This window comes from Indicator indicator, chromosome 36 (assembly GCF_027791375.1).
Source record: "Indicator indicator isolate 239-I01 chromosome 36, UM_Iind_1.1, whole genome shotgun sequence".
Taxonomy (NCBI): domain Eukaryota; kingdom Metazoa; phylum Chordata; class Aves; order Piciformes; family Indicatoridae; genus Indicator; species Indicator indicator.
The window spans coordinates 5175529-5197057 of NC_072045.1; the positions used below are offsets into that span (position 1 = coordinate 5175529).

The window sequence follows — 21529 nt, forward strand, 5'->3', positions numbered from 1 at the left end:
CTCAGCCCCGACCCCGGTCCCGGTCCCAGCTGTGGCCAGCGTTCAGCCCGGGGCCTCGCTTCGGCACCGGCGGACGGAAGCAGGCCGGGGTCAGTGGAGCTACCACCGCCAGGCCGCAGCACCAGCAGGAGCTGGGTGGCCCCGGCCGGGGCTCAGGGAGTGCTCGGGAACCTCGTCGAGAGGACCGGAATGCCGGTGTGGGTACGGTACGGTAAGGCACGGCCCTGCCCCACCGTGGGGAGCCTGGCGGCCACGCGGAACCTCAGCCTGCAGCACCGGACACGGCCCGAACCACACTCAGCTCCCGCACCGCACCGCCCGTAGCCTCTCGCCCCGGCCGGTGCCCGCGGCCGCCGGCACTGCGCGGCGGGGGCGGGGACCGGCGGGGGCGGGGGCGGCCGTGGGCCCGCCCGGCCCGGGGAGGCGGTGGCGGCGGCGGCAGGTGGTGCCGAGCAGCCGCAGGACGGAGCCGGAGCCGCAGCCGCCATTAGACAATAGGCGCCGGCGGCGGGGCGGCGGGAGCGGAGCGGGGCGAGCGGCGCGGCCGAGGCGGGGCGGCCGCGGGGCCGTGGGCGGCCGGGCCCGGTGCGGACAAAGGCGGCGGTGCGGGGAGCCGCGGCGGGCTCGGGAGCAGCAGGCGGCGGCACCACCACCACCACCACCACCACTACTACCACCACCAGCACCGGGCCGCTCCGTGCGGGGACCGAGCCGCAGCCTGACATGATGTTTCCACAAAGCCGGCACTCGGTACGGCGGCGGCCGCGGGGCGGGGCTGGGCACGGCACCGGCGGACGGCGGGGGCCGCAGGCTGGCCCGGTGCGGGGGGCCGCTCGGCCTCCCGGTGGCGGCGCTGGAGGGGCCGAGGTGCCCGAGCGCCTCCCGCCGCCGCCGACAGCGAGAGGGCGGAGATCTCCGCGCCCCGCCGGGCCCCGCGGCGGCCGAAGCGTCCTGGCCGTTGCCGGGGGGCGGTGGGGACTGGAGGCAGCGCCCGGGGAAGGGCCCCACGGGTGACCTTGGGCGCGTCCTGGGCCTCAGCTTGCTGGGCCGCCAGCCGCCGAGCATGGGCTCCTTTGCGGGGTCTGAGCCCCGAGGCGAGGCGTCCCGGGGCCGGTACCGGGGTGAAGGAAGGGTCGCTTGTCCTGCGCCCAGCGCTGCCTTCTCTTGTTCTAGGGCTCCTCTCACCTGCCGCAGCAGCTGAAGTTCACGACCTCTGACTCCTGCGACCGCATCAAGGACGAGTTCCAGCTCCTGCAGGCTCAGTACCACAGGTACGTGTCCCCGCGGGGCCGCCCGGCCCTGCCCGCAGCCTCCGCTGGGCTGCCCGGTGGTGGCACGACACGAAGGGATCGCTCTGGTTCTTCTCCTTCCTTGCTTCGCTGACCGGCCAGGGACACCCTGGTCGCTTAACTTTGGTCACCTTTGGCCAGAGATGGACCTAAAGCAACAGGATTAGTTGCATCCACTTGGGAGCCCAGCGAGCAGAATGTGAATTTTTCCTTCTCCAGCCAAGGTCTTTCCTCTGAGCACTGCTCGGCCAGCACCGTGCTGAGCCTTTTGCCAGGCCTCCTGCCTCTTGCTGGGAGTTTTCCTTGGTTGTTCTTTGCTGGCTGCCGTTCTTGGCCGGCCAGTGCAGCAGGGAGCACTTCAGTCCAAAAGCTTCCACTCCTCTCTGGGCGTGTGTGGAGATGCATCTGCTGACCTGCAAGCTGGCTTATGATGTGCTGCCTCTGTGTGTGGAAAAAAAAAAGTGAAGCTTTTGGGTTAAATGCAACTGGGTGATGCCCTCTGCTACAGCCTGGCAGGCTGAGAGGTGCCAGTTGTGCCTGTGCCTCGGTGCCATGTGGGTGCAACTTCCCTGCCTGCTTTTCCCCCAGCCTGGGCTCTGCTGGGCAGCTGGGTCGAGCTGGCAGGAGCAGGCAGAAAAGCTGCTGGGAAGTAGCTGTTTCCTGGTATCCCTGTGTCTGGGCATTGCCAGCAAGTGAGGAGGGCAGCCTGTTGGAAAGGGAGGCTGTCCCCCCCACACCACACTCTACCCCCTGGATTTAATCTGCTCAAGAAGAAGCAGGTTTTATGTAGGTGAAGCTGTTTCTTGTTTGAAACCTAAAACCACAGCACATGCTGGCTGGAGTTGCTGGGCTGGTGAGTTGGAGTCTCATAAAACACTGGGAGCAGCAGCACTTTCTCTGAAGGGTGTGAAGAACTGAGGGGAAAGGGGGGGGGGGGGGGGAAAAACAACACCAAAAAAAAAAAAAAATCTCTTCTGGAGGGATGTGCAGCACTTGGGCCTCCCCCCCCCACCATCCAGAAATGGATCTGGCTTTGGTTTTGAAGTTGTGTTGGAGCATCTCTCGAGTGCTGCAGCAAGACCCATGCTAGAAACCTGCCCCAGCAATCAGCTGAGGGGAGGCAAAGCCCTCCCTGAGCAGCCACCGCCGCTTCTGCTCAGCGTTCTGCTCCCCACCAAAAGGATTTGGCAGCTCAGTGTCCAGCTGGAGGATGGCCTTGTGCCGCTTCTCTGGAATGCTTGCTTGGTGGGAACTCCAGCTGGGAAGGTGGGGATTGGGCTCTGCTGTGGTCACCACTTGTGCCAGCGCAGCGTGGCCCAGCTCCAAGCCGCCCCTCGGAGCCTGGACGGTGGTGCCGAGAAACCAGGACGGAGCTGTGCAAGGAAGCAGCTGCTCTGTGGATATCGATTCTCTCACCTCCTGTTTGTGTTTTTTTGTTGGTTTTGGGTTTTTTTTTGTTGGTTTTGGGGTTTGTTTTTTTTTTTTCCTTACTGTCTTCTGGCTTTTCAGCTTGAAGTTGGAATGTGACAAACTAGCCAGCGAGAAATCGGAGATGCAGCGTCACTACGTCATGGTAAGGATGGACCCTGGCAGCCCAGAGCTTGTGGGTGGCATGGTGGGGACTCCACTGAGCAGGTGCCCACTGGGTTGAGCCTTTGCCCCCATGAAGCAGCAGGTCTCTGGGCAAGGCTGGCGTTGGCTTTGCTGAAAATGCTGCTTTGGGGGTTTTGTTCTGGTTCGTGCTGTCTGCATGCGGTAGCTTGGGGAAGTGGCAGAGAATTGCTGAGCGTAGAGAGCTGGTGGGCACAGGGCTGACTGCTGAATGCCTGGGGATGGGGTCCTTGGATTTGCCACTGCTTGACCTGGCTGTGCCCTGGGGGAAGGGACAGCCCTTTTGCACCCAAGAAAGAGCTGCAGGGGGTTGGCGTGCAGGCATCTGGGGATGTGGGGAGAGTCGTGGCCAGCGAAAGACAAAGCTGTGCTCTGAGAAGCCATGAAGCTGCCAAATCCCACAGGCCTGATGGGAGTGGAAGCAGAAACCAGCTGCTGTGCAAGAGCTGAACCCTCTGCACCTTCTTCTGACCCCAGCAGCCTTGCAGAGCCCTGGTGCTGAGTGCTGGCACGTCTTTGCCGGTGCCTGTGTCCCGGCGCAGAGTGTGCAAACCTGAGGGCAGAGCCTCGTTACAGGCATGAGGAGTGATGCCACAACGTGAGCAGCAGGCTTAGCTGTAGCTCAGGAGAGAAATCTGCCAGGAAACAGCCATGTTCTTGGAGACAGCCTGGTGGCTTGCCTGCCAGGTGATGCCTCTCTCTTCCCACGCCTGGAAGAGCCCTCACAGCAGAGGGGAGGAATGCCAGGCAGGGGCTGTGTTTTCTCTTCCTTTCCTATCGAGGAGATAACAGTTAGCTTGTGATACCTTCCATAAAGATGAGCTGGAGCCTTCTTGCCAGCTGCTGCTGCACCTGCCCTGGGAAGGGAGAGAGAAGCTGTATAAAATGAATACAGCCACTCTGCAAGGCAGAGTTAGGGCTTGAAAACCAGAAATAAGGGAGCTGGCCACTCCATCCTCTTGCACTGTCTTGGGTGTTGAGACTCCAAGGCCTTGGGAAGCAAGGGGGCCAAGGAGGCCACTTGCTTTCCTTGTCTCTTACTAGGGAAGGCTGCCACTGTTCTGCTTCCTGAGCCTTGCAGACTCTGAGATATGTTTTTGTTCTTTTTTTTTTTTTCTTGCGGTTGTGTTTGGTTTGTTGTTTTTTTTTTTTTTGTTGTTGTTGGTTTGGCTGTTTGTTTGGGGTGGTTTTTTGTTTTTTTTTTTTGTTTTTTTTTTTGGTTTTTTTTCCCTTGATGCTGACAGTCTCCAGCAATGCTTCTGGTTCCCTCAGCAGAGGGGAAGGGCTCTTGCTTGTTGTGCAGCACTCCTGAGCTCTGCAGGCACAGCAGCTCCTGCCTGGTCTGCGTTGGCTGAGCCTGGAGTCACACAGAGCTGCTGGCGCTCCCCACCCGCAGCACAGAGGCAGGGGAAGCAGAGAGGCAGAGGCAGGGGGAGCACAGAGGAGGGGTTCTGTGAATGTGCAGCACTGCTACAGCTGCTCTCTCTCTCTCTTTTTTTTTTTCTTTTTTTCTTTCTTTTTCAAACAAGTCACAATTAAGCAGCTTGGGGGTCAGGCTTCTGCTTCCGGCTCGGGCTTCTGAATGCAAAGAAGCTTGGAGAGCCAGCAGCAGTGGTAGAGTAGACTGAGATCATAGTGAGGGCAAGCTGGGTGCTCCTCAGCCAGTCCCAGGATGCCAAAGATCTTCTTGCATTAACTCAGCAGAGATCTGGGGTTTGTTTGTTTCTTTTTCCCTTCGGAAGACCCAAGATTGGAGCCTGCAGGCTGCCCAGCAGTGGTGGCAGAGCAGACTGAGATCATGGTGAGGGCAAGCTGGGTGCTCCTCAGCCAGGCCCAGGATGCCAAAGATCTCCTTGCATTAACTCAGCACAGATGTGGATTTTTTTTTCTTTTTCTTGCCCTTTGGAAGACTCAGGATTGCAGCATGCAGGCTGCCCAGCAGTGGTGGCAGAGCAGACAGATCATGGTGAGGACAAGCTGGGTGCATCTCAGCCAGTCCCAGGATGCCAAAGATCTTCTCCTTGCATTAACTAAGCACAGATGTGGATTTTTGTTTTGTTTTGTTTTGTTTTTTTTTTCCCCTTTCCCTTTGGAAGACTCAGGATTGCAGCCTGCAAGCTGCAGGAGGAGATTTCTAAACTCTCAAATATCAAGCCTTAAAACAGCTTCTTCCAGGGGTCAGGAATTAGCTCCTTCTGCCAATAGCTTGCTCTGGAGCTGCCTGTGGCTGCTGTGCAGGGATTTTTTTTTTTTTTTTTTTTTTCCTGGGTGGTTTTTCTGCGAGGGGTTTGGGTTTTTTCCACACAGCTTCTCCCCAAACAGCTGGAGCTGTGTGCTGCAGCTGGATGTGTTACTTGCTAGCTGAAGCCCAGTTGTGATCTCTTCCCTTTGCTGCTGAAGCAGCCACGTGGGCTTTGGGATGTTGGCCAGGCAAAGCTTCTTAGGGTCAGGCTGTGCCTCCCTTTTGGCTCATGGAAGTCTGTGGAGCCCTGAGCCTTTTTTTTTTTTTTCTTTTTTTTTTTTTTTTTCCTCCAGGTTTGAAGCAGCATCACTCACTCTCACCTTGCTGCAGGCTGCTGAAAGGTGGCTGTGAGGGGGTGGTGCATGGGGCCCAGCTGGCAAATTCCCAGGTCTCCATCTGCAGCTGTGTGAGGCTGAAGCAGGATGGGGCAGGGCAGTGCCTGGGCTTGGTGCTTCTGCTTCACACCTGGAGTTGAGCCTCTCTCTGTTTGCCTCCTGCTGCTCTCCTCTCTCCTTCCAGCCTTTGCTAGGAAAGCTGCATGGAGCTGCTTTACCTGGTGGAGACTTCTAATGTCATTTTGTGCCTTTTTTTTTTTTTTTTTTTTCTCTCCCACTCTGCAGTATTATGAGATGTCCTACGGGCTGAATATTGAAATGCACAAACAGGTAGGGTGAAGGCATCTCCAAGGGCTCTTAACTCCTGAGCAGGGTGGGTTGGCTGCTGTGCTTTGCCCTCTTTGTCACTCCAGTGGCATTGCAGCAACCAGAAATGCCATGAGCCTGTAAAATGGCAGAGCTGCCTTCAAAAGGCAGGGACCCCCAACCCCTCAGGAAGGTGGTGCTGGCCTTGAGGGCTCCCACCCCAGGCTGTGGGCACCCTCTGGTTCTCCCCAGGGCCTGAACAGGTAGCTAAGCACTGGGCAAAGGTCTGGAGCTGCAGCTCTGAGTTAGTCAGCAGATGCAAACCCAGGGTGGAGGGCAAAAGATGACCCCCCCCCAGCCCAGGTCCCTCCCACCCTACTTTCAGGCTCTGGGTGGGTTCCTGGCTCTGCCACCTTGCCCTGGTGCCCAGGAAGGTTTTGTTGTGGTCACCCTAATAGGACAAACACTTCTGGTTCCCCCCCCCCAGGCTCTTGCTGCAGTCAGGCCAGAACTTCTGGGCTGTGATTAGGTAACCTGATGGCAAACCTTCTAAGAAATCCAGGCTGCAGCACAGTCTCCATCACAAGGAGGCTAAGTTTGTTCATTACCCTCACTGATGGTTGTTAATTATCCCCAGTGGCTAATTACCTGTGCTTGTTAACACCAGGAGCCTCCTCTGAGCCTGACTAGCTGGCTTGCAGCTTCCCAGTCAGAAAGTCACTTCTGCTGTGGCTCAGTTGGAAACTTCTTAGCACAAGTTCTGCTCCTCACAGAGGCATTTTGGTGCCTCCCATCCCATCAGCCACGGGAAGCCCATGAGACTGGCTTTGCTGGGTGAACTGGCATCTTGCTGAAGGATCTGAGCCATGAGTCACCACTGCTGCCCCATGAGCTGTCTCCCAGTGTAGTCTGCTCCCCTGTGGTGCTGGTGGAGGCCCTCTTGGGTAGTTTTGGTGGGTGCCCAAAGCCCTTGGCTCTGTATGACTCCCATTGGAAAGTGGTTTGCAAAGGGCTTTGCCAGGAGGAGGTCATTTAACCACCCCAAATGTGCCACCTGCTTGTGAATCTGAGACTGCTTTGGCTTGGAAGGAACCTTAGAGGTCCTCTAATTTCAACCCTCTGCCATGGGCAGGGACACCTCCTACCAGCCCAGGCTGCTCAAAGGCCTCATCCAGCCTGGCCTTGAACGCCTCCAGGGATGAGGCATCCACAACCTGTTCCAGAGTCTCACCAGCCTGACAGTGAAGAAGCTTCTGAGTGGCTCCAGTCCTGCATCTGGGCCACAGGGCAGGCTGGCAGTGGGCAAACATTTGCCTCTGGGGAGGGGGAGCCCCAGGGGGGGAGCAGAGTGTGTCCCTCTGTGGCTGCATGCTGAGTGTGATTCAACACATTCCCCCCCCCCCCAACCTGGGTCTGTCCTAAAGCTTCCTCTCTGGCTGCTCCCAGTTGGATGAATGAATATCAGGGAGCCAGAGAGGGAATATGGAGAACTTATCTTTGCCCTTCAGCAGCATTGATTGGTTTCATCCTCGGGGTGACCCCACCAGGGCCTCAGGACACTGCCAGCATCTTTGAGGGGAAGGGGGGGGGGAACCTTTGCTTAGGTCCATTGGGGAAGCTTGGGCCATGCCTGGGGAAGGGGAGGATGGTGCTGAGGGTCACCTGATGCCTTTCCTCTGCACTCTTCACATCCTTCCAGGCTGAAATTGTCAAGAGGCTAAATGGGATTTGTGCACAGGTTCTGCCCTACCTTTCTCAAGAGGTGAGTCACAGAATCACAGAGTGGTTAGGGGCTGGAAGGGACCTCTGGAGATAGAGCCCAACCCTTCTTCCAAGGCAGCTTCACCTAGAGAAGGTCACCCCAGGAGCACAGCCAAGCAGGGTCTGAATGTCTCACAGTGCATTAGAGGTTGGAAGGCACCTCCCAAGATCATCCAGCCCAAAGCAGGGTTCACCCAGGGTAGTCTGCACAGGAATGCATCCAGGTGGGGTTTGGAAAGGCTTCCAGAGATGGAGACTCCACCACCTCCCTGGACAGCCTGTTCCAGTGTTCCAATCACCCTTACATTACAGAAGTTCCTCCTCATCTTTACATGCAACTTTTCTGTGTTCAAGTTGGTGCCCATTGCCCCCTGTCCTGTCACTGGGCACCAGTGAGAAGAGACTGGTCCCATCCTGACCCCCACCCTTCAGCTACTGAGCAGCATTGATGAGTTCCTCCTCAGTCTTCTCTTTCCTACACTCCTTTTTTTTTTTTTTTTTCCCCTCATTTCTCTCAGTCATTCCTCACAAGGGAGATGTTCCACTGCCCTCAGCACCTTTGTAGCCCTTTGCTGTACCCTCTCCAGCAAGCCCCTGTCCCCCTTCAACCAGGGAGCCCAGAAGTGGCCACAGTGCTCCAGATGAGGCTTGGGCTGAGCTCTGGCTCAGGGGAGCAGTGGAGGGGCAGTGAGGCACCAGAGCCTCCCCAGAGGGGCAGCCTCTCACCTCTGCTCTGGGGAGCTTCATGCTTGCTCCTGGCCTGGGAGCAGCCCTCCCCAGGCTCTGTGTGGGGGGGAAGCTGTGCCCACTCAGCCCCCTTCCTAGGCAGCTGTGGACAAAGCTGGGCTCTGTTCTCCTGCCTGTGGTTCCTGAGTCATCAGCCACTTCTGCACAGGCAGCTAACTGGGGGAAGGGCAAGGGGAGGGCTGTTAAAAAAAAAAAAAAACCAAAACCTCCATATGGCTCCTCCTTGAGATCTGCTTCCTCTGCCTCCTTAATTAATGTAGCTGATTGGCTCCTCCCACACTCCCCCTGAGAAATTAATTGGGAGGGCTTGGGAGTTGCTGCCCCAGGCAGGAGGAGGATCCCTCCATTCCCCACCCCCCTTCCCAACACAGTCCCCCAGAGGCTGAACTCTCCTGGCCAGCTGTGGGATGGAGGTTGTGGGGTTTGGTCTGGGTTAGCTGTGGGGTTGGGGAACAAGCTGTGGGCTTGTGGTGTGGTTTTCTTTTTCCCCTCCTCCACCCACCTGTTGGTGGGGAAGGCAGAGTGGCTTGCTGGGCACGTCAGAGCTGCCTCATAACTAAGCCACTTTTGCATCTTAATGCAAACCCCTTCCTCCCCAACCTCCTTCTGCTGCCAGGATGGAAAGAAAGAGCCACTTGCTGGGAGTGCAGTGGACAGGCCCAGCAGAGACCTTCTGCTCTCAGAGGAGCCAAGCACAGTTGTCCTTTCTTTTCCTGAACTCTGTGGCCCAGCTGCTTTTCCCTGCCTGTTTTTGGAGCAGCTGGGCTGGGTTGGGCTCTTCCACAGCAGCATCTCCCAGCTGCTGCAGCAGTTGGGACCTGGGATGTGTCCCAAGGAAAATGGAGGAGCTTCCCAAAGAGCTTCTGGTTTGGTTGGTTGGTTTAGAGTTTGGTTTTGTTTGTGGAAGTGTTTCCCTTTGTGTCAGGTCTGGGTGGGAGGAGGTAGGGAGCACACACCTTGGAGCCCTTCTGGCCAAGGACTGCTGGATCTGTGCAGAGTGGGAGTGGGAAGGGAGTAAGAGAGGACTTGCTGAAAGCCTGTGGTGAGGAACTTGGAAGGAGACTTCTCTCCCTGCTGCGAGCTCCTTGCACACAGGGGGCTCCTGCCATGGCTTTTAACCAGCCTGTGTCTGGGCCTTGACACTGTAGTGCTAGCAGCTGGGAGAACTTGGTGGGAGGGGGAAATCCCTGTTCCCCTTTCCCTGTTCTACCAGAAGTGACCCTGAATTTCTCTGTCCAGCATCAGCAGCAAGTGCTGGGAGCCATCGAGCGAGCCAAGCAGGTCACGGCGCCAGAGCTCAACTCCATCATCCGTGTACGTGGTGCAGGTTTAGGCTGGGTTTGGAGGGGTGGGGATCAGGGAATTGGCAGGGTTGGAAGGGACCTCAAGGCTCAGCCAGTTCCAGAATTCCCCTGCCATGGGCAGGGATACCTCACACCAGAGCAAGTTGCTCACGGCCTGGCTGCAAAAACCTCCAGGGATGAGGCTTCCACTGCCTCCCTGTGCCAGTGTCTCAGCACCTTCATGGGGAAGAATCTCTTCCTCACATCCAATCTGAATCCCTGCCTTTGGCCTTCCAAACAGAGCTGGGCAGGACAAGCCATGGCCTGGGGTTGTGCCCTTGTGTACTGGGAGCAGCCCTCCTGGGATGAAGCTGACTGCTGGGCTGGCCCTGCTGGCCTGGGACTGGTTTTTGCCCCAGACTTGCCATCTGGGCATGGGGTTGCAGGATTCCTGCTCCATCCCAGCAGGGTGCAAGGAGAGGAGCTTTGGTTTTTGAGCAGGAGCTGCAGCAGCTCCTTGACATGAAAACACCATCTGCTCTCGGTCAAGGTCAAGAGGGCTTTAACTGCAACCTTTGGAGCATGCTAGAGCCTGAGGCCAGCTGTCCTGTGGGCTCAGGGCTGTGTGTGTGGTGCTGGGAACAGCACTGTTGAGTCACAGCTTAAGGACTCTCCAATCTCTTTGCCCCCCTCTGCCCCAAGGCTGTGATGCCCTCCAGGCCCCAGGTTTAAACTCAGCCACTGGCACCATCCGCGTGGGTGAAGGGAGAGGAGGGGGGAGGCTCCGAGTGCCCTCCAAATGACAATATCCCTCTCCTGTCTTCCTGCCTCTCCATCATTCTCTACAGCAGCAGCTTCAAGCTCACCAACTGTCGCAGCTCCAAGCCCTTGCCCTGCCTCTGACTCCTCTCCCCGTGGGCCTCCAGCCCCCGTCCCTCCCCGCGGTCAGCGCCGGCACCGGGCTCCTCTCCCTCTCGGCCCTGGGCTCTCAGGCTCACCTCTCCAAGGAAGACAAGAACGGCCACGATGGGGATGCTCACCAAGATGATGATGGGGAGAAATCAGATTAAAGTGGATGGAGGGGCTGGGGCTTGGTGGGGGAGGTGGGGGGAAGGGGGGCTGGCTGGCTTTTTGGGGGGTGGGAGGGTGGGGGGCGTGGGTTAACGCAAGATGCAGTCTCTCTCTCTCTCTCTCTCTAATTGTGGGGGGAGGGGGGGGCTGGGGTTTGGTGGCAGCTTGCCAGGCTTGTGTGCCTGGGGGATGTCCCCCCACTCCCCTCCCCACCCCCAGCACCCCAGGGCAGGCTGCTGTGCAGTGATGTGAGCACCCTAGCAGTGACCGTGTGGCCGATTTCGTGCTCTCTCCCTGTGCCCAGCCTGGCTCCCCTCTCCCTGCTCCCTCACTGAGCCAAGCCGCAGCCTGGCACGAGGGGCTGCTTGCCCACCTTCCCCTCCTGCCTCTCCCAGCTCCTCAGTGCCATGGGGCTCCCCCTCTGCCCGCTGCTCCCCTTGGTATTTAAAGCTGCCCCTGGGTTTCTGCACAACTCCCTGCTGGGATCCCTGCCCTGAAACCATCTCCTCCGTCCCCGAGCGCTCTTGATCTCGTTGCATCACCCTGACCCTCTGGGGTTTGTTTTTTGTTTTTTTTTGTTGTTCTGTGCCCTCTTCCCCTTCCTGCACTTAATACCAGGCTGGCACCTTGCTCTTCTTCTGCATGTATCTGTTCTTGCCCAGTCCCCTAGCACCATGCCAGGGTTTGTCTTTGGCTGCTCCTTGGCTTCGGGCTGGAGGTGGTGGTGGAGGAGCTTCTGCCACCCGCTCCCCCTCCCCACCTTTGGCATAGCTTTTGGGGGGGAGGGGGGGACCTGGGCAGGGGGGGAACAGGCAGACCCTCCTCCCAGAGCCTTTCCTGGTGCCCTCCATGCATCCCTGCTCCCCTCCATCCCCCCCTTCAGTGTAGAGGATACAGCAGCTTTCTCTGTTCTTATCTCCGTGCGCTAGCGTGTCTTCTAAAAAACGAAACAAAAAAAAACCCCAAAACAGCAGAAAATGGAACAAAAAAAAAAAAAAAGGAATAAAATAATCATCTGGTGTTTGTATATAGTCCTTTAGAAAGATCTTGTTTTGCTTTTTGTGTTTAATCACTTGACCTATAAGAAGAGGAAGTGGGAAAAAAAAAATGCTGTATGGAGGACGTACAAAAGCTGTGCCTTTCAAATAAAGAAATAAGAAGGTTGGTTAAAAACCCCCTGACTCCCTGCCTGCTTTTGTGGTGCCTCTGGGGTGAGTTGAAAAGGCTTCCCTCTCTCTTCTGTCCCTTCCCCTCTCCTAGAGTCTCCCTGGTTCACTAGGGGAGAACAGGATCCTGCTGTGGTTTCCTCATCTGGCTGTGGAGAGCTGCTGGGGGTGTCCCGGGGCAGTCCCTGCCTTACCTGGTGCCCTTCCTGGGCAGCTCCTCCCTGGAGGCTCCCCTGGGAGTCAGGAGGAGGTTCAAGTAGCTACCTCTGGTTCTGGGCCTTTGTCCTGCTCTTGCTGGCAGAGCTAGGACCATCTTTTCTTGCCTACATCCCACTGCAGGATGCCATCCCTCCCACAAGCATCCTTTAGGGAGCTGTGTGCCCACGTTGGAGCTTTAGCTGGAGTCGGCTGGAGCCAGGACAAAGAGCAATGTCTGGGCAGAGCCAAAACAAACTGAAGAGTAAGGCAGAAGCAGGTGGTGGTGCAAGGCACCTGGAAGCCCTTTGAGTGAAAACTGAAGAGGCAAAGTGCCACAGAGGGCTGCTGGCTCCCTGCTGAAGCCAGGAGTGGTTTGGGAACACCTGGGAATGGTCCCTGTGGGCTGCTGCAGATCTGCTCTGTGTGTGCACAATCCATTTTTCCTGTGGATGCAGAGGAGAAGCTGCTGGAAAATCCCTCTGGAAAATCCCCCCCCTGTGTGACCCTGGGGCTGAGATTGCTGTAATGGAATTGGCTCTCAACAGTTAGAGCTGTCCTCTGGCTTCAGAGAGCCTGCTCTGCCCTGATAACATCTTCTCCGTATATCTTCCAGGCCACCTGGAGTGAGAAAATTTCCTTCCCCTGGGAAGGAGGCTGTGTTGGAGGACTTTGCTGTGCCTCTGCTCCTGGGAGGGATGGGGAGTCTGCAGAGAAACAAAGCTCTGGTGGTCATCTCTGAGCTCTGGCTGCTGGCTGGGACACTTAGAGGGCTGCCTGGGGGGTCTCAGCCCTGGCCCCTGCCCAGCTGGGTGCCTCCTGCAGGGCCCAACACTCCTGAGGCAGCCATGCCCTGTGCTTTGGGAAGCAGCCACCACTGCTGGCTGCTTGGCTGCTAGGTGCCGGATCCAGGGCACAGAGGTGAGAGGGCAGGGCTGGTCTGAGCAGAGAATCATATCATAGGATCACGGAATGGGTTGGGTTGGAAAAGACCTTAAAGATCAGCCAGTTCCAACCCCCCCCTGCCATGGGCAGGGACACCTCCCACCAGCCCAGGCTGCTCAAGGTCCCATCCAGCCTGGCCTTGAGCACCTCCAGGGAGGGAGCATCCACAGCCTCCCTGGGCAACCTGTGCCAGTCTCTCCCCACCCTCACTGGCAAGAATTTCTTCCTCATCTCCACTCTCAATCTCCCCTCTCCCAGCTCAAAGCCATTGCTCCTCACCCTAGCCCTTGTCCAAAGTCCCTCCCCAGCTCTCCTGGAGCCCCTTCGGGGACTGGAAGGCTGCTCTGAGGTCTCCCCTTGAGGTCCTGGCACCCTTGGGAGCCACAGAGCCCTGGGCAGACAAACCTCACACCTGAAATTCCCCCAGCACTGCACAGGGGCTGTGGGTCAGGAGCTGGCAGGAACGCTGCTGCTGGCATCAGCTTGAGCCCAGAGCCTTGCTGCTGCTCCCAGGGCTTCACCACGGCTTGAGCCAAGCCGGTTTGCGACGTGAGAGACCATCAGAGCTCCGGGCCGGGGGCTGCTGCCGGGCGACAGTCGCTCGAAACCATCTCTCTCAGCTCTCGAAGTGCTGCTGGAGACCCCGCTGGGAGCAGGGAGGTGGCTGCGGGGAGGGCTGGAGCTTTTCAAGCGCTTTCACCTCGGGGTCACTGGTTCAACCTCAGCCCTGGGGGTAGGGAGCAGGGTAAGTGGATGTTATTCCTGATGGATGTGCAAAGGGAGGAGGAGGAGGAGGATTTCGGAGGAATCGGTCCCGGGGTGTTTTCAGGCTGGTGGTTGCAGAGGAACAGACGTTCCTGTTGTTAGAGCTAATTAGCAGCCTCAGTTCAGTGGGCAAAGGGTCGAACAAACCGCAGGGCTGCTGGCTGAGCAGGCTGGGGCCAGGGAGCTGCTCCTGACCGGGCTGTGGATACATCCTTGCCCTCTGCAGGAGACTAACCCACGGTAAAGCATCAACTCAGAGCTTTGGGGCTCTCCAAACCTCCTGCAGCTGCCAGCAGGTATTAAGCTGAACCTTGTGCTTCCCCTTCCCCTGATGACCCAATCCTGCAGCACGCTGGCTTTGCATCCAAAGCGTTTCTCTGGGGGGTGGGAGGCATCCTGATATCCCATGCCAGGATCCAGCAGGGCTGTGGTTCCCTCTGCTTCCAGCCTGGCTCTGTTTGCAACCACTGGATGTGCCTCTGCATCTCTGAAGGGCACAAATCCAACTGCTCCAACCTCACTGCACGTGAAAATCCGCAGCTCGAACTCATCCCAGCAGCAAGGAAAGGGTTAAAAAAATCCCTCCCTCATGACTGCAGGACTTGAGGAAACAGCTTCTCCTGCCCTGTAAGCTCTCCCATGACTGAAGCTGTGAGTCCCACTCCTGCCCCAGCAGAAGAGGCTCAAGGCTCATGAGAAGCAGGTGACATGGGGCCCCCAAAGCTCTGCTGCTCCAGGATGCTTTCAAGCTGGCCCCTGGCAGAGAAACCTTTTCTCTCTGTGCATGAGAGGTCCTGATGCAAGAATGGGAGAGGGACACAGGGCAGCCAGGCTCAGAACCAACTCTCCTGAGGCTGGGATCCTTGGGGGGAAAAAAAGGAAAATGGCAAAGCCCTGGCTGGTTAAAGGGAGATAGAGAGCAACCTAGTGACAGGCACTGCCCTGCTGTCCAAAGAGCTTTGGCTACAGTGGATGGAGAGAGTGTGGGGAGGCAGAGGCAGGCTCCTGGCTGGCAGTGTCTCATGCCCTGACCACAGAGCAGCACAGTGTTTAGCCTGAGTTTGACATCAACCCCTTGCTGGCAGCTGCCAGGGCAAACCTGTGCTGCCTCCCCTCTCTGCTCCCCTTCCACCTGCCTGGCACTGGAGGGGGTCATAAAGCAGCTCGATGAGGTGAGCAGGTGCCAGTTCCTCACTGGGTGACTCACAGAGTGCAGGGGGTTGGAAAGGACCCTCCAAGGTCATCTTGTGCAACCCCCTCCCCCTGCTCCCCAGCAGTCAGCAGGGACATCTCCAGCCGGATCAGGTTGCTCAGAGCCCCATTAAGCCTGACCTTGAATGTCTCCAGGGATGAGGCCTCACAACCCCACCAGTGGGCAACCTGTGAAGGAGGTTTCCACACCGGGGGTTGACTCTCAGTCCATCCCCTTGCAGCTCCTTCCCCTGTCGCCTCTGTGGCAACAGCAGGAATCGCTTCCACCACATCCCACCCCTCCTACCCCCGCCCTCCCCCTCCCCTCCTGCTCCCACCCTCCTCGTTTTTCAGCTCAGCTTTGCTTGAAACAATGGCACAGCCTGCAAGCCAGGAGTGCTTTGCAGCCTGGTGGAGCAGGGCCTCCTTCCCAATTCATCACTAATGCAGGGACGCCAAAGCCTTCCTGGCTGCAGCGAGCACCAGATAAAAGCTAAAAGAGGCATCAATAATTAAAAACCACTCAGAGCCGGTAAGTGCAAAACAGGAGCCAGAGCACAGATCGAAGGCAGCGCCAGAGAGCAGCCTGTCAGCTGCTGGGGGGGGGGGGGGGCTCTTAAGGGCTCCCACATCTCCTCTGGGGGCGTCCCCCAGCCCTGTGCTGGGGAGGTGTCCTTGGCGAGGTGTCCCCTGGCACGGAGCAGGGCTGCAGGTGGATGTTCACCAGGGTTGCAGCGTTCGGGGGGGGGGGGGGGGTCCTGCTTGAGCAGGGCAGGGGAGATTCCCACCCCAACCTGCTTGAGCAGGGAAGGAGAGATTCCCCACTCCAACTTGCTTGAGCAGGGAAGGAGAGATCCCCACTGCAACCTGCTTGAGCAGGGAAGGAGAGATCCCCACTGCAACCTGCTTGAGCAGGGAAGGAGAGATCCCCACTGCAACCTGCTTGAGCAGGGCAGGAGAGATCCCCACCCCAACCTGCTTGAGCAGGGAAGGAGAGATCCCCACTCCAACTTGCTTGAGCAGGGAAGGAGAGATCCCCACTGCAACCTGCTTGAGCAGGGCAGGAGAGATCCCCACCCCAACCTGCTTGAGCAGGGCAGGAGAGATCCCCACTGCAACCTGCTTGAGCAGGGAAGGAGAGATCCCCACCCCAACCTGCTTGAGCAGGGCAGGAGAGATCCCCACTCCAACCTGCTTGAGCAGGGCAGGAGAGATCCCCACTCCAACCTGCTTGAGCAGGGAAGGAGAGATTCCCACCCCAACCTGCTTGAGCAGGGCAGGGGAGATCCCCACTCCAACCTGCTTGAGCAGGGAAGGAGAGATCCCCACTGCAACCTGCTTGAGCAGGGAAGGAGAGATCCCCACTGCAACCTGCTTGAGCAGGGAAGGAGAGATCCCCACTCCAACCTGCTTGAGCAGGGCAGGAGAGATCCCCACTGCAACCTGCTTGAGCAGGGAAGGAGAGATCCCCACTCCAACCTGCTTGAGCAGGGCAGGAGAGATCCCCACTCCAACCTGCTTGAGCAGGGAAGGAGAGATCCCCACTCCAACCTGCTTGAGCAGGGCAGGAGAGATCCCCACTCCAACCTGCTTGAGCAGGGAAGGAGAGATCCCCACTGCAACCTGCTTGAGCAGGGCAGGAGAGATCCCCACCCCAACCTGCTTGAGCAGGGCAGGAGAGATCCCCACTGCAACCTGCTTGAGCAGGGCAGGAAAGATCCCCACTGCAACCTGCTTGAGCAGGGCAGGAGAGATCCCCACTGCAACCTGCTTGAGCAGGGAAGGAGAGATCCCCACTGCAACCTGCTTGAGCAGGGCAGGGGAGATCCCCACTCCAACCTGCTTGAGCAGGGAAGGAGAGATCCCCACTCCAACCTGCTTGAGCAGGGAAGGAGAGATCCCCACTGCAACCTGCTTGAGCAGGGAAGGAGAGATCCCCACTGCAACCTGCTTGAGCAGGGAAGGAGAGATCCCCACCCCAACCTGCTTGAGCAGGGCAGGAGAGATCCCCACTCCAACCTGCTTGAGCAGGGCAGGAGAGATCCCCACTCCAACCTGCTTGAGCAGGGCAGGAGAGATCCCCACTCCAACCTGCTTGAGCAGGGCAGGAGAGATCCCCACTCCAACCTGCTTGAGCAGGGCAGGAGAGATCCCCACTCCAACCTGCTTGAGCAGGGAAGGAGAGATCCCCACTGCAACCTGCTTGAGCAGGGCAGGAGAGATCCCCACTGCAACCTGCTTGAGCAGGGCAGGAGAGATCCCCACTCCAACCTGCTTGAGCAGGGAAGGAGAGATCCCCACTGCAACCTGCTTGAGCAGGGAAGGAGAGATCCCCACTCCAACCTGCTTGAGCAGGGAAGGAGAGATCCCCACTCCAACCTGCTTGAGCAGGGAAGGAGAGATCCCCACCCCAACCTGCTTGAGCAGGGCAGGGGAGATCCCCACTGCAACCTGCTTGAGCAGGGAAGGAGAGATCCCCACTCCAACCTGCTTGAGCAGGGAAGGAGAGATCCCCACCCCAACCTGCTTGAGCAGGGAAGGAGAGATCCCCACTCCAACCTGCTTGAGCAGGGAAGGAGAGATCCCCACTCCAACCTGCTTGAGCAGGGCAGGGGAGATCCCCACTCCAACCTGCTTGAGCAGGGAAGGAGAGATCCCCACTGCAACCTGCTTGAGCAGGGCAGGAGAGATCCCCACTGCAACCTGCTTGAGCAGGGCAGGAGAGATCCCCACTGCAACCTGCTTGAGCAGGGCAGGAGAGATCCCCACTCCAACCTGCTTGAGCAGGGCAGGAGAGATCCCCACTGCAACCTGCTTGAGCAGGGAAGGAGAGATCCCCACTGCAACCTGCTTGAGCAGGGAAGGAGAGATCCCCACCCCAACCTGCTTGAGCAGGGCAGGAGAGATCCCCACTGCAACCTGCTTGAGCAGGGCAGGAGAGATCCCCACTGCAACCTGCTTGAGCAGGGAAGGAGAGATCCCCACTGCAACCTGCTTGAGCAGGGCAGGGGAGATCCCCACTGCAACCTGCTTGAGCAGGGCAGGAGAGATCCCCACTGCAACCTGCTTGAGCAGGGAAGGAGAGATCCCCACTCCAACCTGCTTGAGCAGGGCAGGGGAGATCCCCACTGCAACCTGCTTGAGCAGGGCAGGGGAGATCCCCACCCCAAACCTCCTGAGTGTGGTTTGCCTTGGGGATGTGTAGCTTGATAAAGCAGGACCCAGTGCTGGGGGGGAGAGGAGGAGGATGGGGACCTGTGGTTTGGTCCCAGGAGAGTGGTGAAGGTGCTGGAGAAGCTTGATTTCTAGCAGAGCTTTGGCTCAGCTCTTGCTGACTTGCTGCCAGTCTTTTTCCCTCAGTTTCCTTTCTCATCTCGTGTTCATTCCAGGACAGACTCCTGCCAGGATAAGCTCCCTGTTTGTGCCAGCTGCTGGTATAAGTGCCCAGGGAAATTCACATTGTCTGAGGGTGCCAGGAACTCAGCTCCACTGAGTGCAAGGCTCTTCATTCGAGCCTGCAAGTGAGAAGCTGGAAATGGGATGGCTTGGAAACCTCGTTGGTCATCTTTGCTCCCTGCTTCCACAGGCCAGGCAAACTGGATCCTAGAGGGTAAAGATGAATCTTGTAAATCTGGGGACCCTAATCTGTCTCCCAGCCCAGCCCCACTGACCCAAACCTCCCTGTGCTGGGTACAGGAGGCTGTGCAAAGGGGGTGTGAGAGGGGAGAGAAATGATTCAGCTTTACCTCGGTTCAGTTTTGGGCTCCTCACTCCAAGAAGGACATTGAGGTGCTGGAGCAGGTCCAGAGAAGGACAACCAAGCTGGGGAAGGGCTCTGAACACAAATCTTGTGAGGAACAGCTGAGGGAACCTGGGGTTGTTCAGTCTCCAGAAGAGGAGGCTGAGGGGAGACCTCCTTGCCCTCTACCACTCCCTGAAAGGAGGTTGGTGCCGGGTGGGGCTTGGTCTCTTCTCACAAGCCATAGGTGACAGGACAAGAGGAGAACAGCCTCAAGCTGTGCCAGGGGAGGTTCAGGTTGGAGGATAAGAAAAGTTTCTTCCCAGGAAAGCTTCCCAGGCATTGGAACAGGCTGCCCAGGGAGGTGGTGGAGTCACCATGCCTGGAGGGATTTAAAAGACACCGGGATGTGGTGCTGAGGGATTTGGTGCTGAGGGACATGGTGCTGAGGGACATGGTGCTGAGGGACGTGGTGCAGTGGCAGTGGCTCAGCAGCAGTGCTGGGACTGTGAGCTTTAGGCTGGAGGTTGGACTGGATGAGCTCCAAGACCTCTTCCAACCTCAACAGTTCCATGATTCTATGACTCCTGGCACAGGGATGGGACAGAGCCTGGGGGCGGGGGGGGGGGCGGGGAGGGGGGGGGGCGGAGCCAGGGCAGGAGGCTGTGTGCTCCTATGCCTCAGAGCAGTGCTTGGGGAGGGAGCTGAAAGGCAAAAACTCTCCTGGTAAATTCCAGCAGCGGCAGCAACCTGTTTTGCTTGGATCCGGGTTCAGAGGGAGCTCCTGAGCATCCCGAAGCTGAGGCTTGTTTGGTTTCTCCACTGGTTATAAACAGAAGGGCTGTTTACAGCACTCTCCTCTCAATCCTGGCATGCATTTCAAACGCCCTCGTCCTTTGGGGCTCTTCCAAGCGCTGCCGCTACCAGGCACAAGTGCGTGGCTGCTGAGCTGGGGGGTGGTTGGCGGTGAGAAGCGGCTTGGGGCCCCTGCTGAGCATCCCCCAGCGGGAGGCATCCTCTGCCCTGCCGCTTTGCATCCCCTGCGCACAGAACCGGCTCCCCTCGCTGCTGCGTCCAAAGACCTCCGGGAGCAAAGGGTTAACCAGGGTTGGGTTGTTGGTGTTGCGTTTTTTTTTTTTTTTTCCCTTCCCCCTAGTCCGAGCGAACGCTGAAGCAAATTAATCTCTGGGTTACAGGCTGTCCTGCTCCAGGGCCCACGTCAATCATTAATGGAGGGTGATGAAGATGCCTGTGACATCCATCATTCCAAAGCTGCCTGTTCCAGCTTTACCTGTGTCACTCTCTGAGACAGGAGAGCAGAGAAACTGCCTGAGGAAACCTGGCAACATTTTTTCGGGGGGTGGGGAGGTAAGGAGTTTTGGGGGGGGGAAAAAGATAATCCTGCAAAACATCATCTCAGTCTCTCTCCTTCCCTCTTGAAACACGAGTTGAAATGTTGCCAGCTTTGGAAAACACAACTTTCCTTAAATAACAAACCCAACGATCCCCCCCTCTCCCCAATAAGGCAAGGAACCGAAAATAAATTCTCTGAAACGTCTACATTTGGATAAAACCACGTTTATTTGTGTGTGCAGCTATCCTACACACACACACAGAGGGACACCTGCAGACGTGACAGGAAGGATTTTCAGGGGCTTTAGGTCCGAAGTAGGGGGCTGGTGGCAATCCCTTGGCCACTGAGTTGGAGCTGGCCAGGTGCCAGTCCTGGGGACGCTTTGAGACTGGAGGGCTCTGAGCCCTGGTACCAACGGGGAAGGGGCAGAGAGGCAACAAACAGCCCCAGGGTGGTGGAGGGCGGAGAGAGGAGGGAGAACCTCTGGTGCCCACCACCTTGCCCCCACCCTGGCCGCTGCCAGCTTGCAGCAAGTAAATAGCACAATTAATAAAAGATAAGGATGAAATGCGAGGCATTAAATATTTAACCTTGTGCCTGCCTGTGCAGGGCCCAGGTACAGCTGGGTCCTGCAATATTTAAGGATTGCTCCCCACTCTCACTTCACTGTCCCCAAACGCGGGGACTTTACGGCAATTGGAGGGTCGCGGGGGACGGGCAAGGACCCCTCGGTGGGGCGGAGGGGTCCCTAGGGGCAGGGTGCTTGGCCGCAGTCCAGTAGGGATAGGAGAGCTGCCCCACGGAGCCAGGGGACGGTGTCATAGCCCCCAGCCGCGGCTGTCGGGGGCTCGCTGGGCTCCGGCTTGAAGCGAGGGGGCCACGATTCTGCCCCCATCAGCGCCGGGGTCCTCTCCCAGCTCCGCGCTGTCAGGGACCGAGCCTGGGGAAGTTCTTGTACACGTCGCGGCTGCGGAGACGGCACCGAGCCCAGGGCTCTGCTCACCGCTCGCAGGGCGGAATCGTCCCAGCCCGGTTAACGGAACTGCCCTAGAATCGCGGGGCAGGCGCGCACCGCCCGTGGCTACGAAGCTGCTGCCCAGCCCCCGTCGCAGTCCGCTCTCGGGAGTCACGGGGAACCTGCCGCAGCCCCGGGGCCAGTTGCGAGTTTCCTTCCTCCCCGTGGCGCCTGGGTTTCCCCCCCCGTTCTCCCCCGCCCTGCCAGCCGCGGAGGGAGGGCCAAGCCCGACGGCTGCGGCTGCTCCGGGCTCTCTCCCCTCCACCCCGCGCCCGCCGCCCCAGGCTCCACCGCCCCACGTTACTTTGAGTGGCAGCTGACAGCTGCCGCAAGGCCTTGTGGGCCATGGAATTCGTTTGCCCTCCGAGGTCGCTAGAAGCGTGAGCGTGGCCGCCCGGTGGCTCTGGGCCGGTACCGCCCGAGACGACTACTCCGTGCCTCCATGGGTCTGCGGCGGGCGGCAGTCGTGCCGGGCGGGTCCCGGGGTCGCCGCCGTTCACGGAGCAGCCAATAG

The 21529-nt window shown here is 58.3% G+C and overlaps 1 protein-coding gene across 2 annotated transcripts; it reads left to right on the forward strand.

Moving 5' to 3' along the window:
• Positions 1–723: 723 nt before the first annotated feature.
• Positions 724–10645, forward strand: TLE5 (TLE family member 5, transcriptional modulator). 2 transcript variants are annotated; one of them, XM_054396109.1, is made up of 7 exons: positions 724–750; positions 1174–1271; positions 2799–2862; positions 5763–5807; positions 7483–7545; positions 9531–9605; positions 10423–10645. In XM_054396109.1, exons 1-7 carry the CDS (start codon positions 724–726, stop codon positions 10642–10644), a joined length of 594 nt encoding a protein of 197 aa, XP_054252084.1. In that variant the 3' UTR covers position 10645. The 2 variants fall into 2 exon arrangements, with proteins under 2 accessions (XP_054252084.1, XP_054252085.1); XM_054396110.1 differs by having other exon boundaries at positions 10426–10645.
• The last annotated feature ends 10884 nt before the right edge of the window (positions 10646–21529 follow it).

What these genes read in the sequence shown, in the direction of transcription:
- TLE5 (XM_054396109.1), top strand. Translation starts at nt 724, where the DNA reads ATGATGTTTCCACAAAGCCGGCACTCG. An exon ending in TGCAGCGTCACTACGTCATG is followed by an intron (nt 2,863 to 5,762) that starts GTAAGGATGGAC and finishes CCCACTCTGCAG; the next exon opens with TATTATGAGATGTCCTACGG. An exon ending in AGCTCAACTCCATCATCCGT is followed by an intron (nt 9,606 to 10,422) that starts GTACGTGGTGCA and finishes CATTCTCTACAG; the next exon opens with CAGCAGCTTCAAGCTCACCA.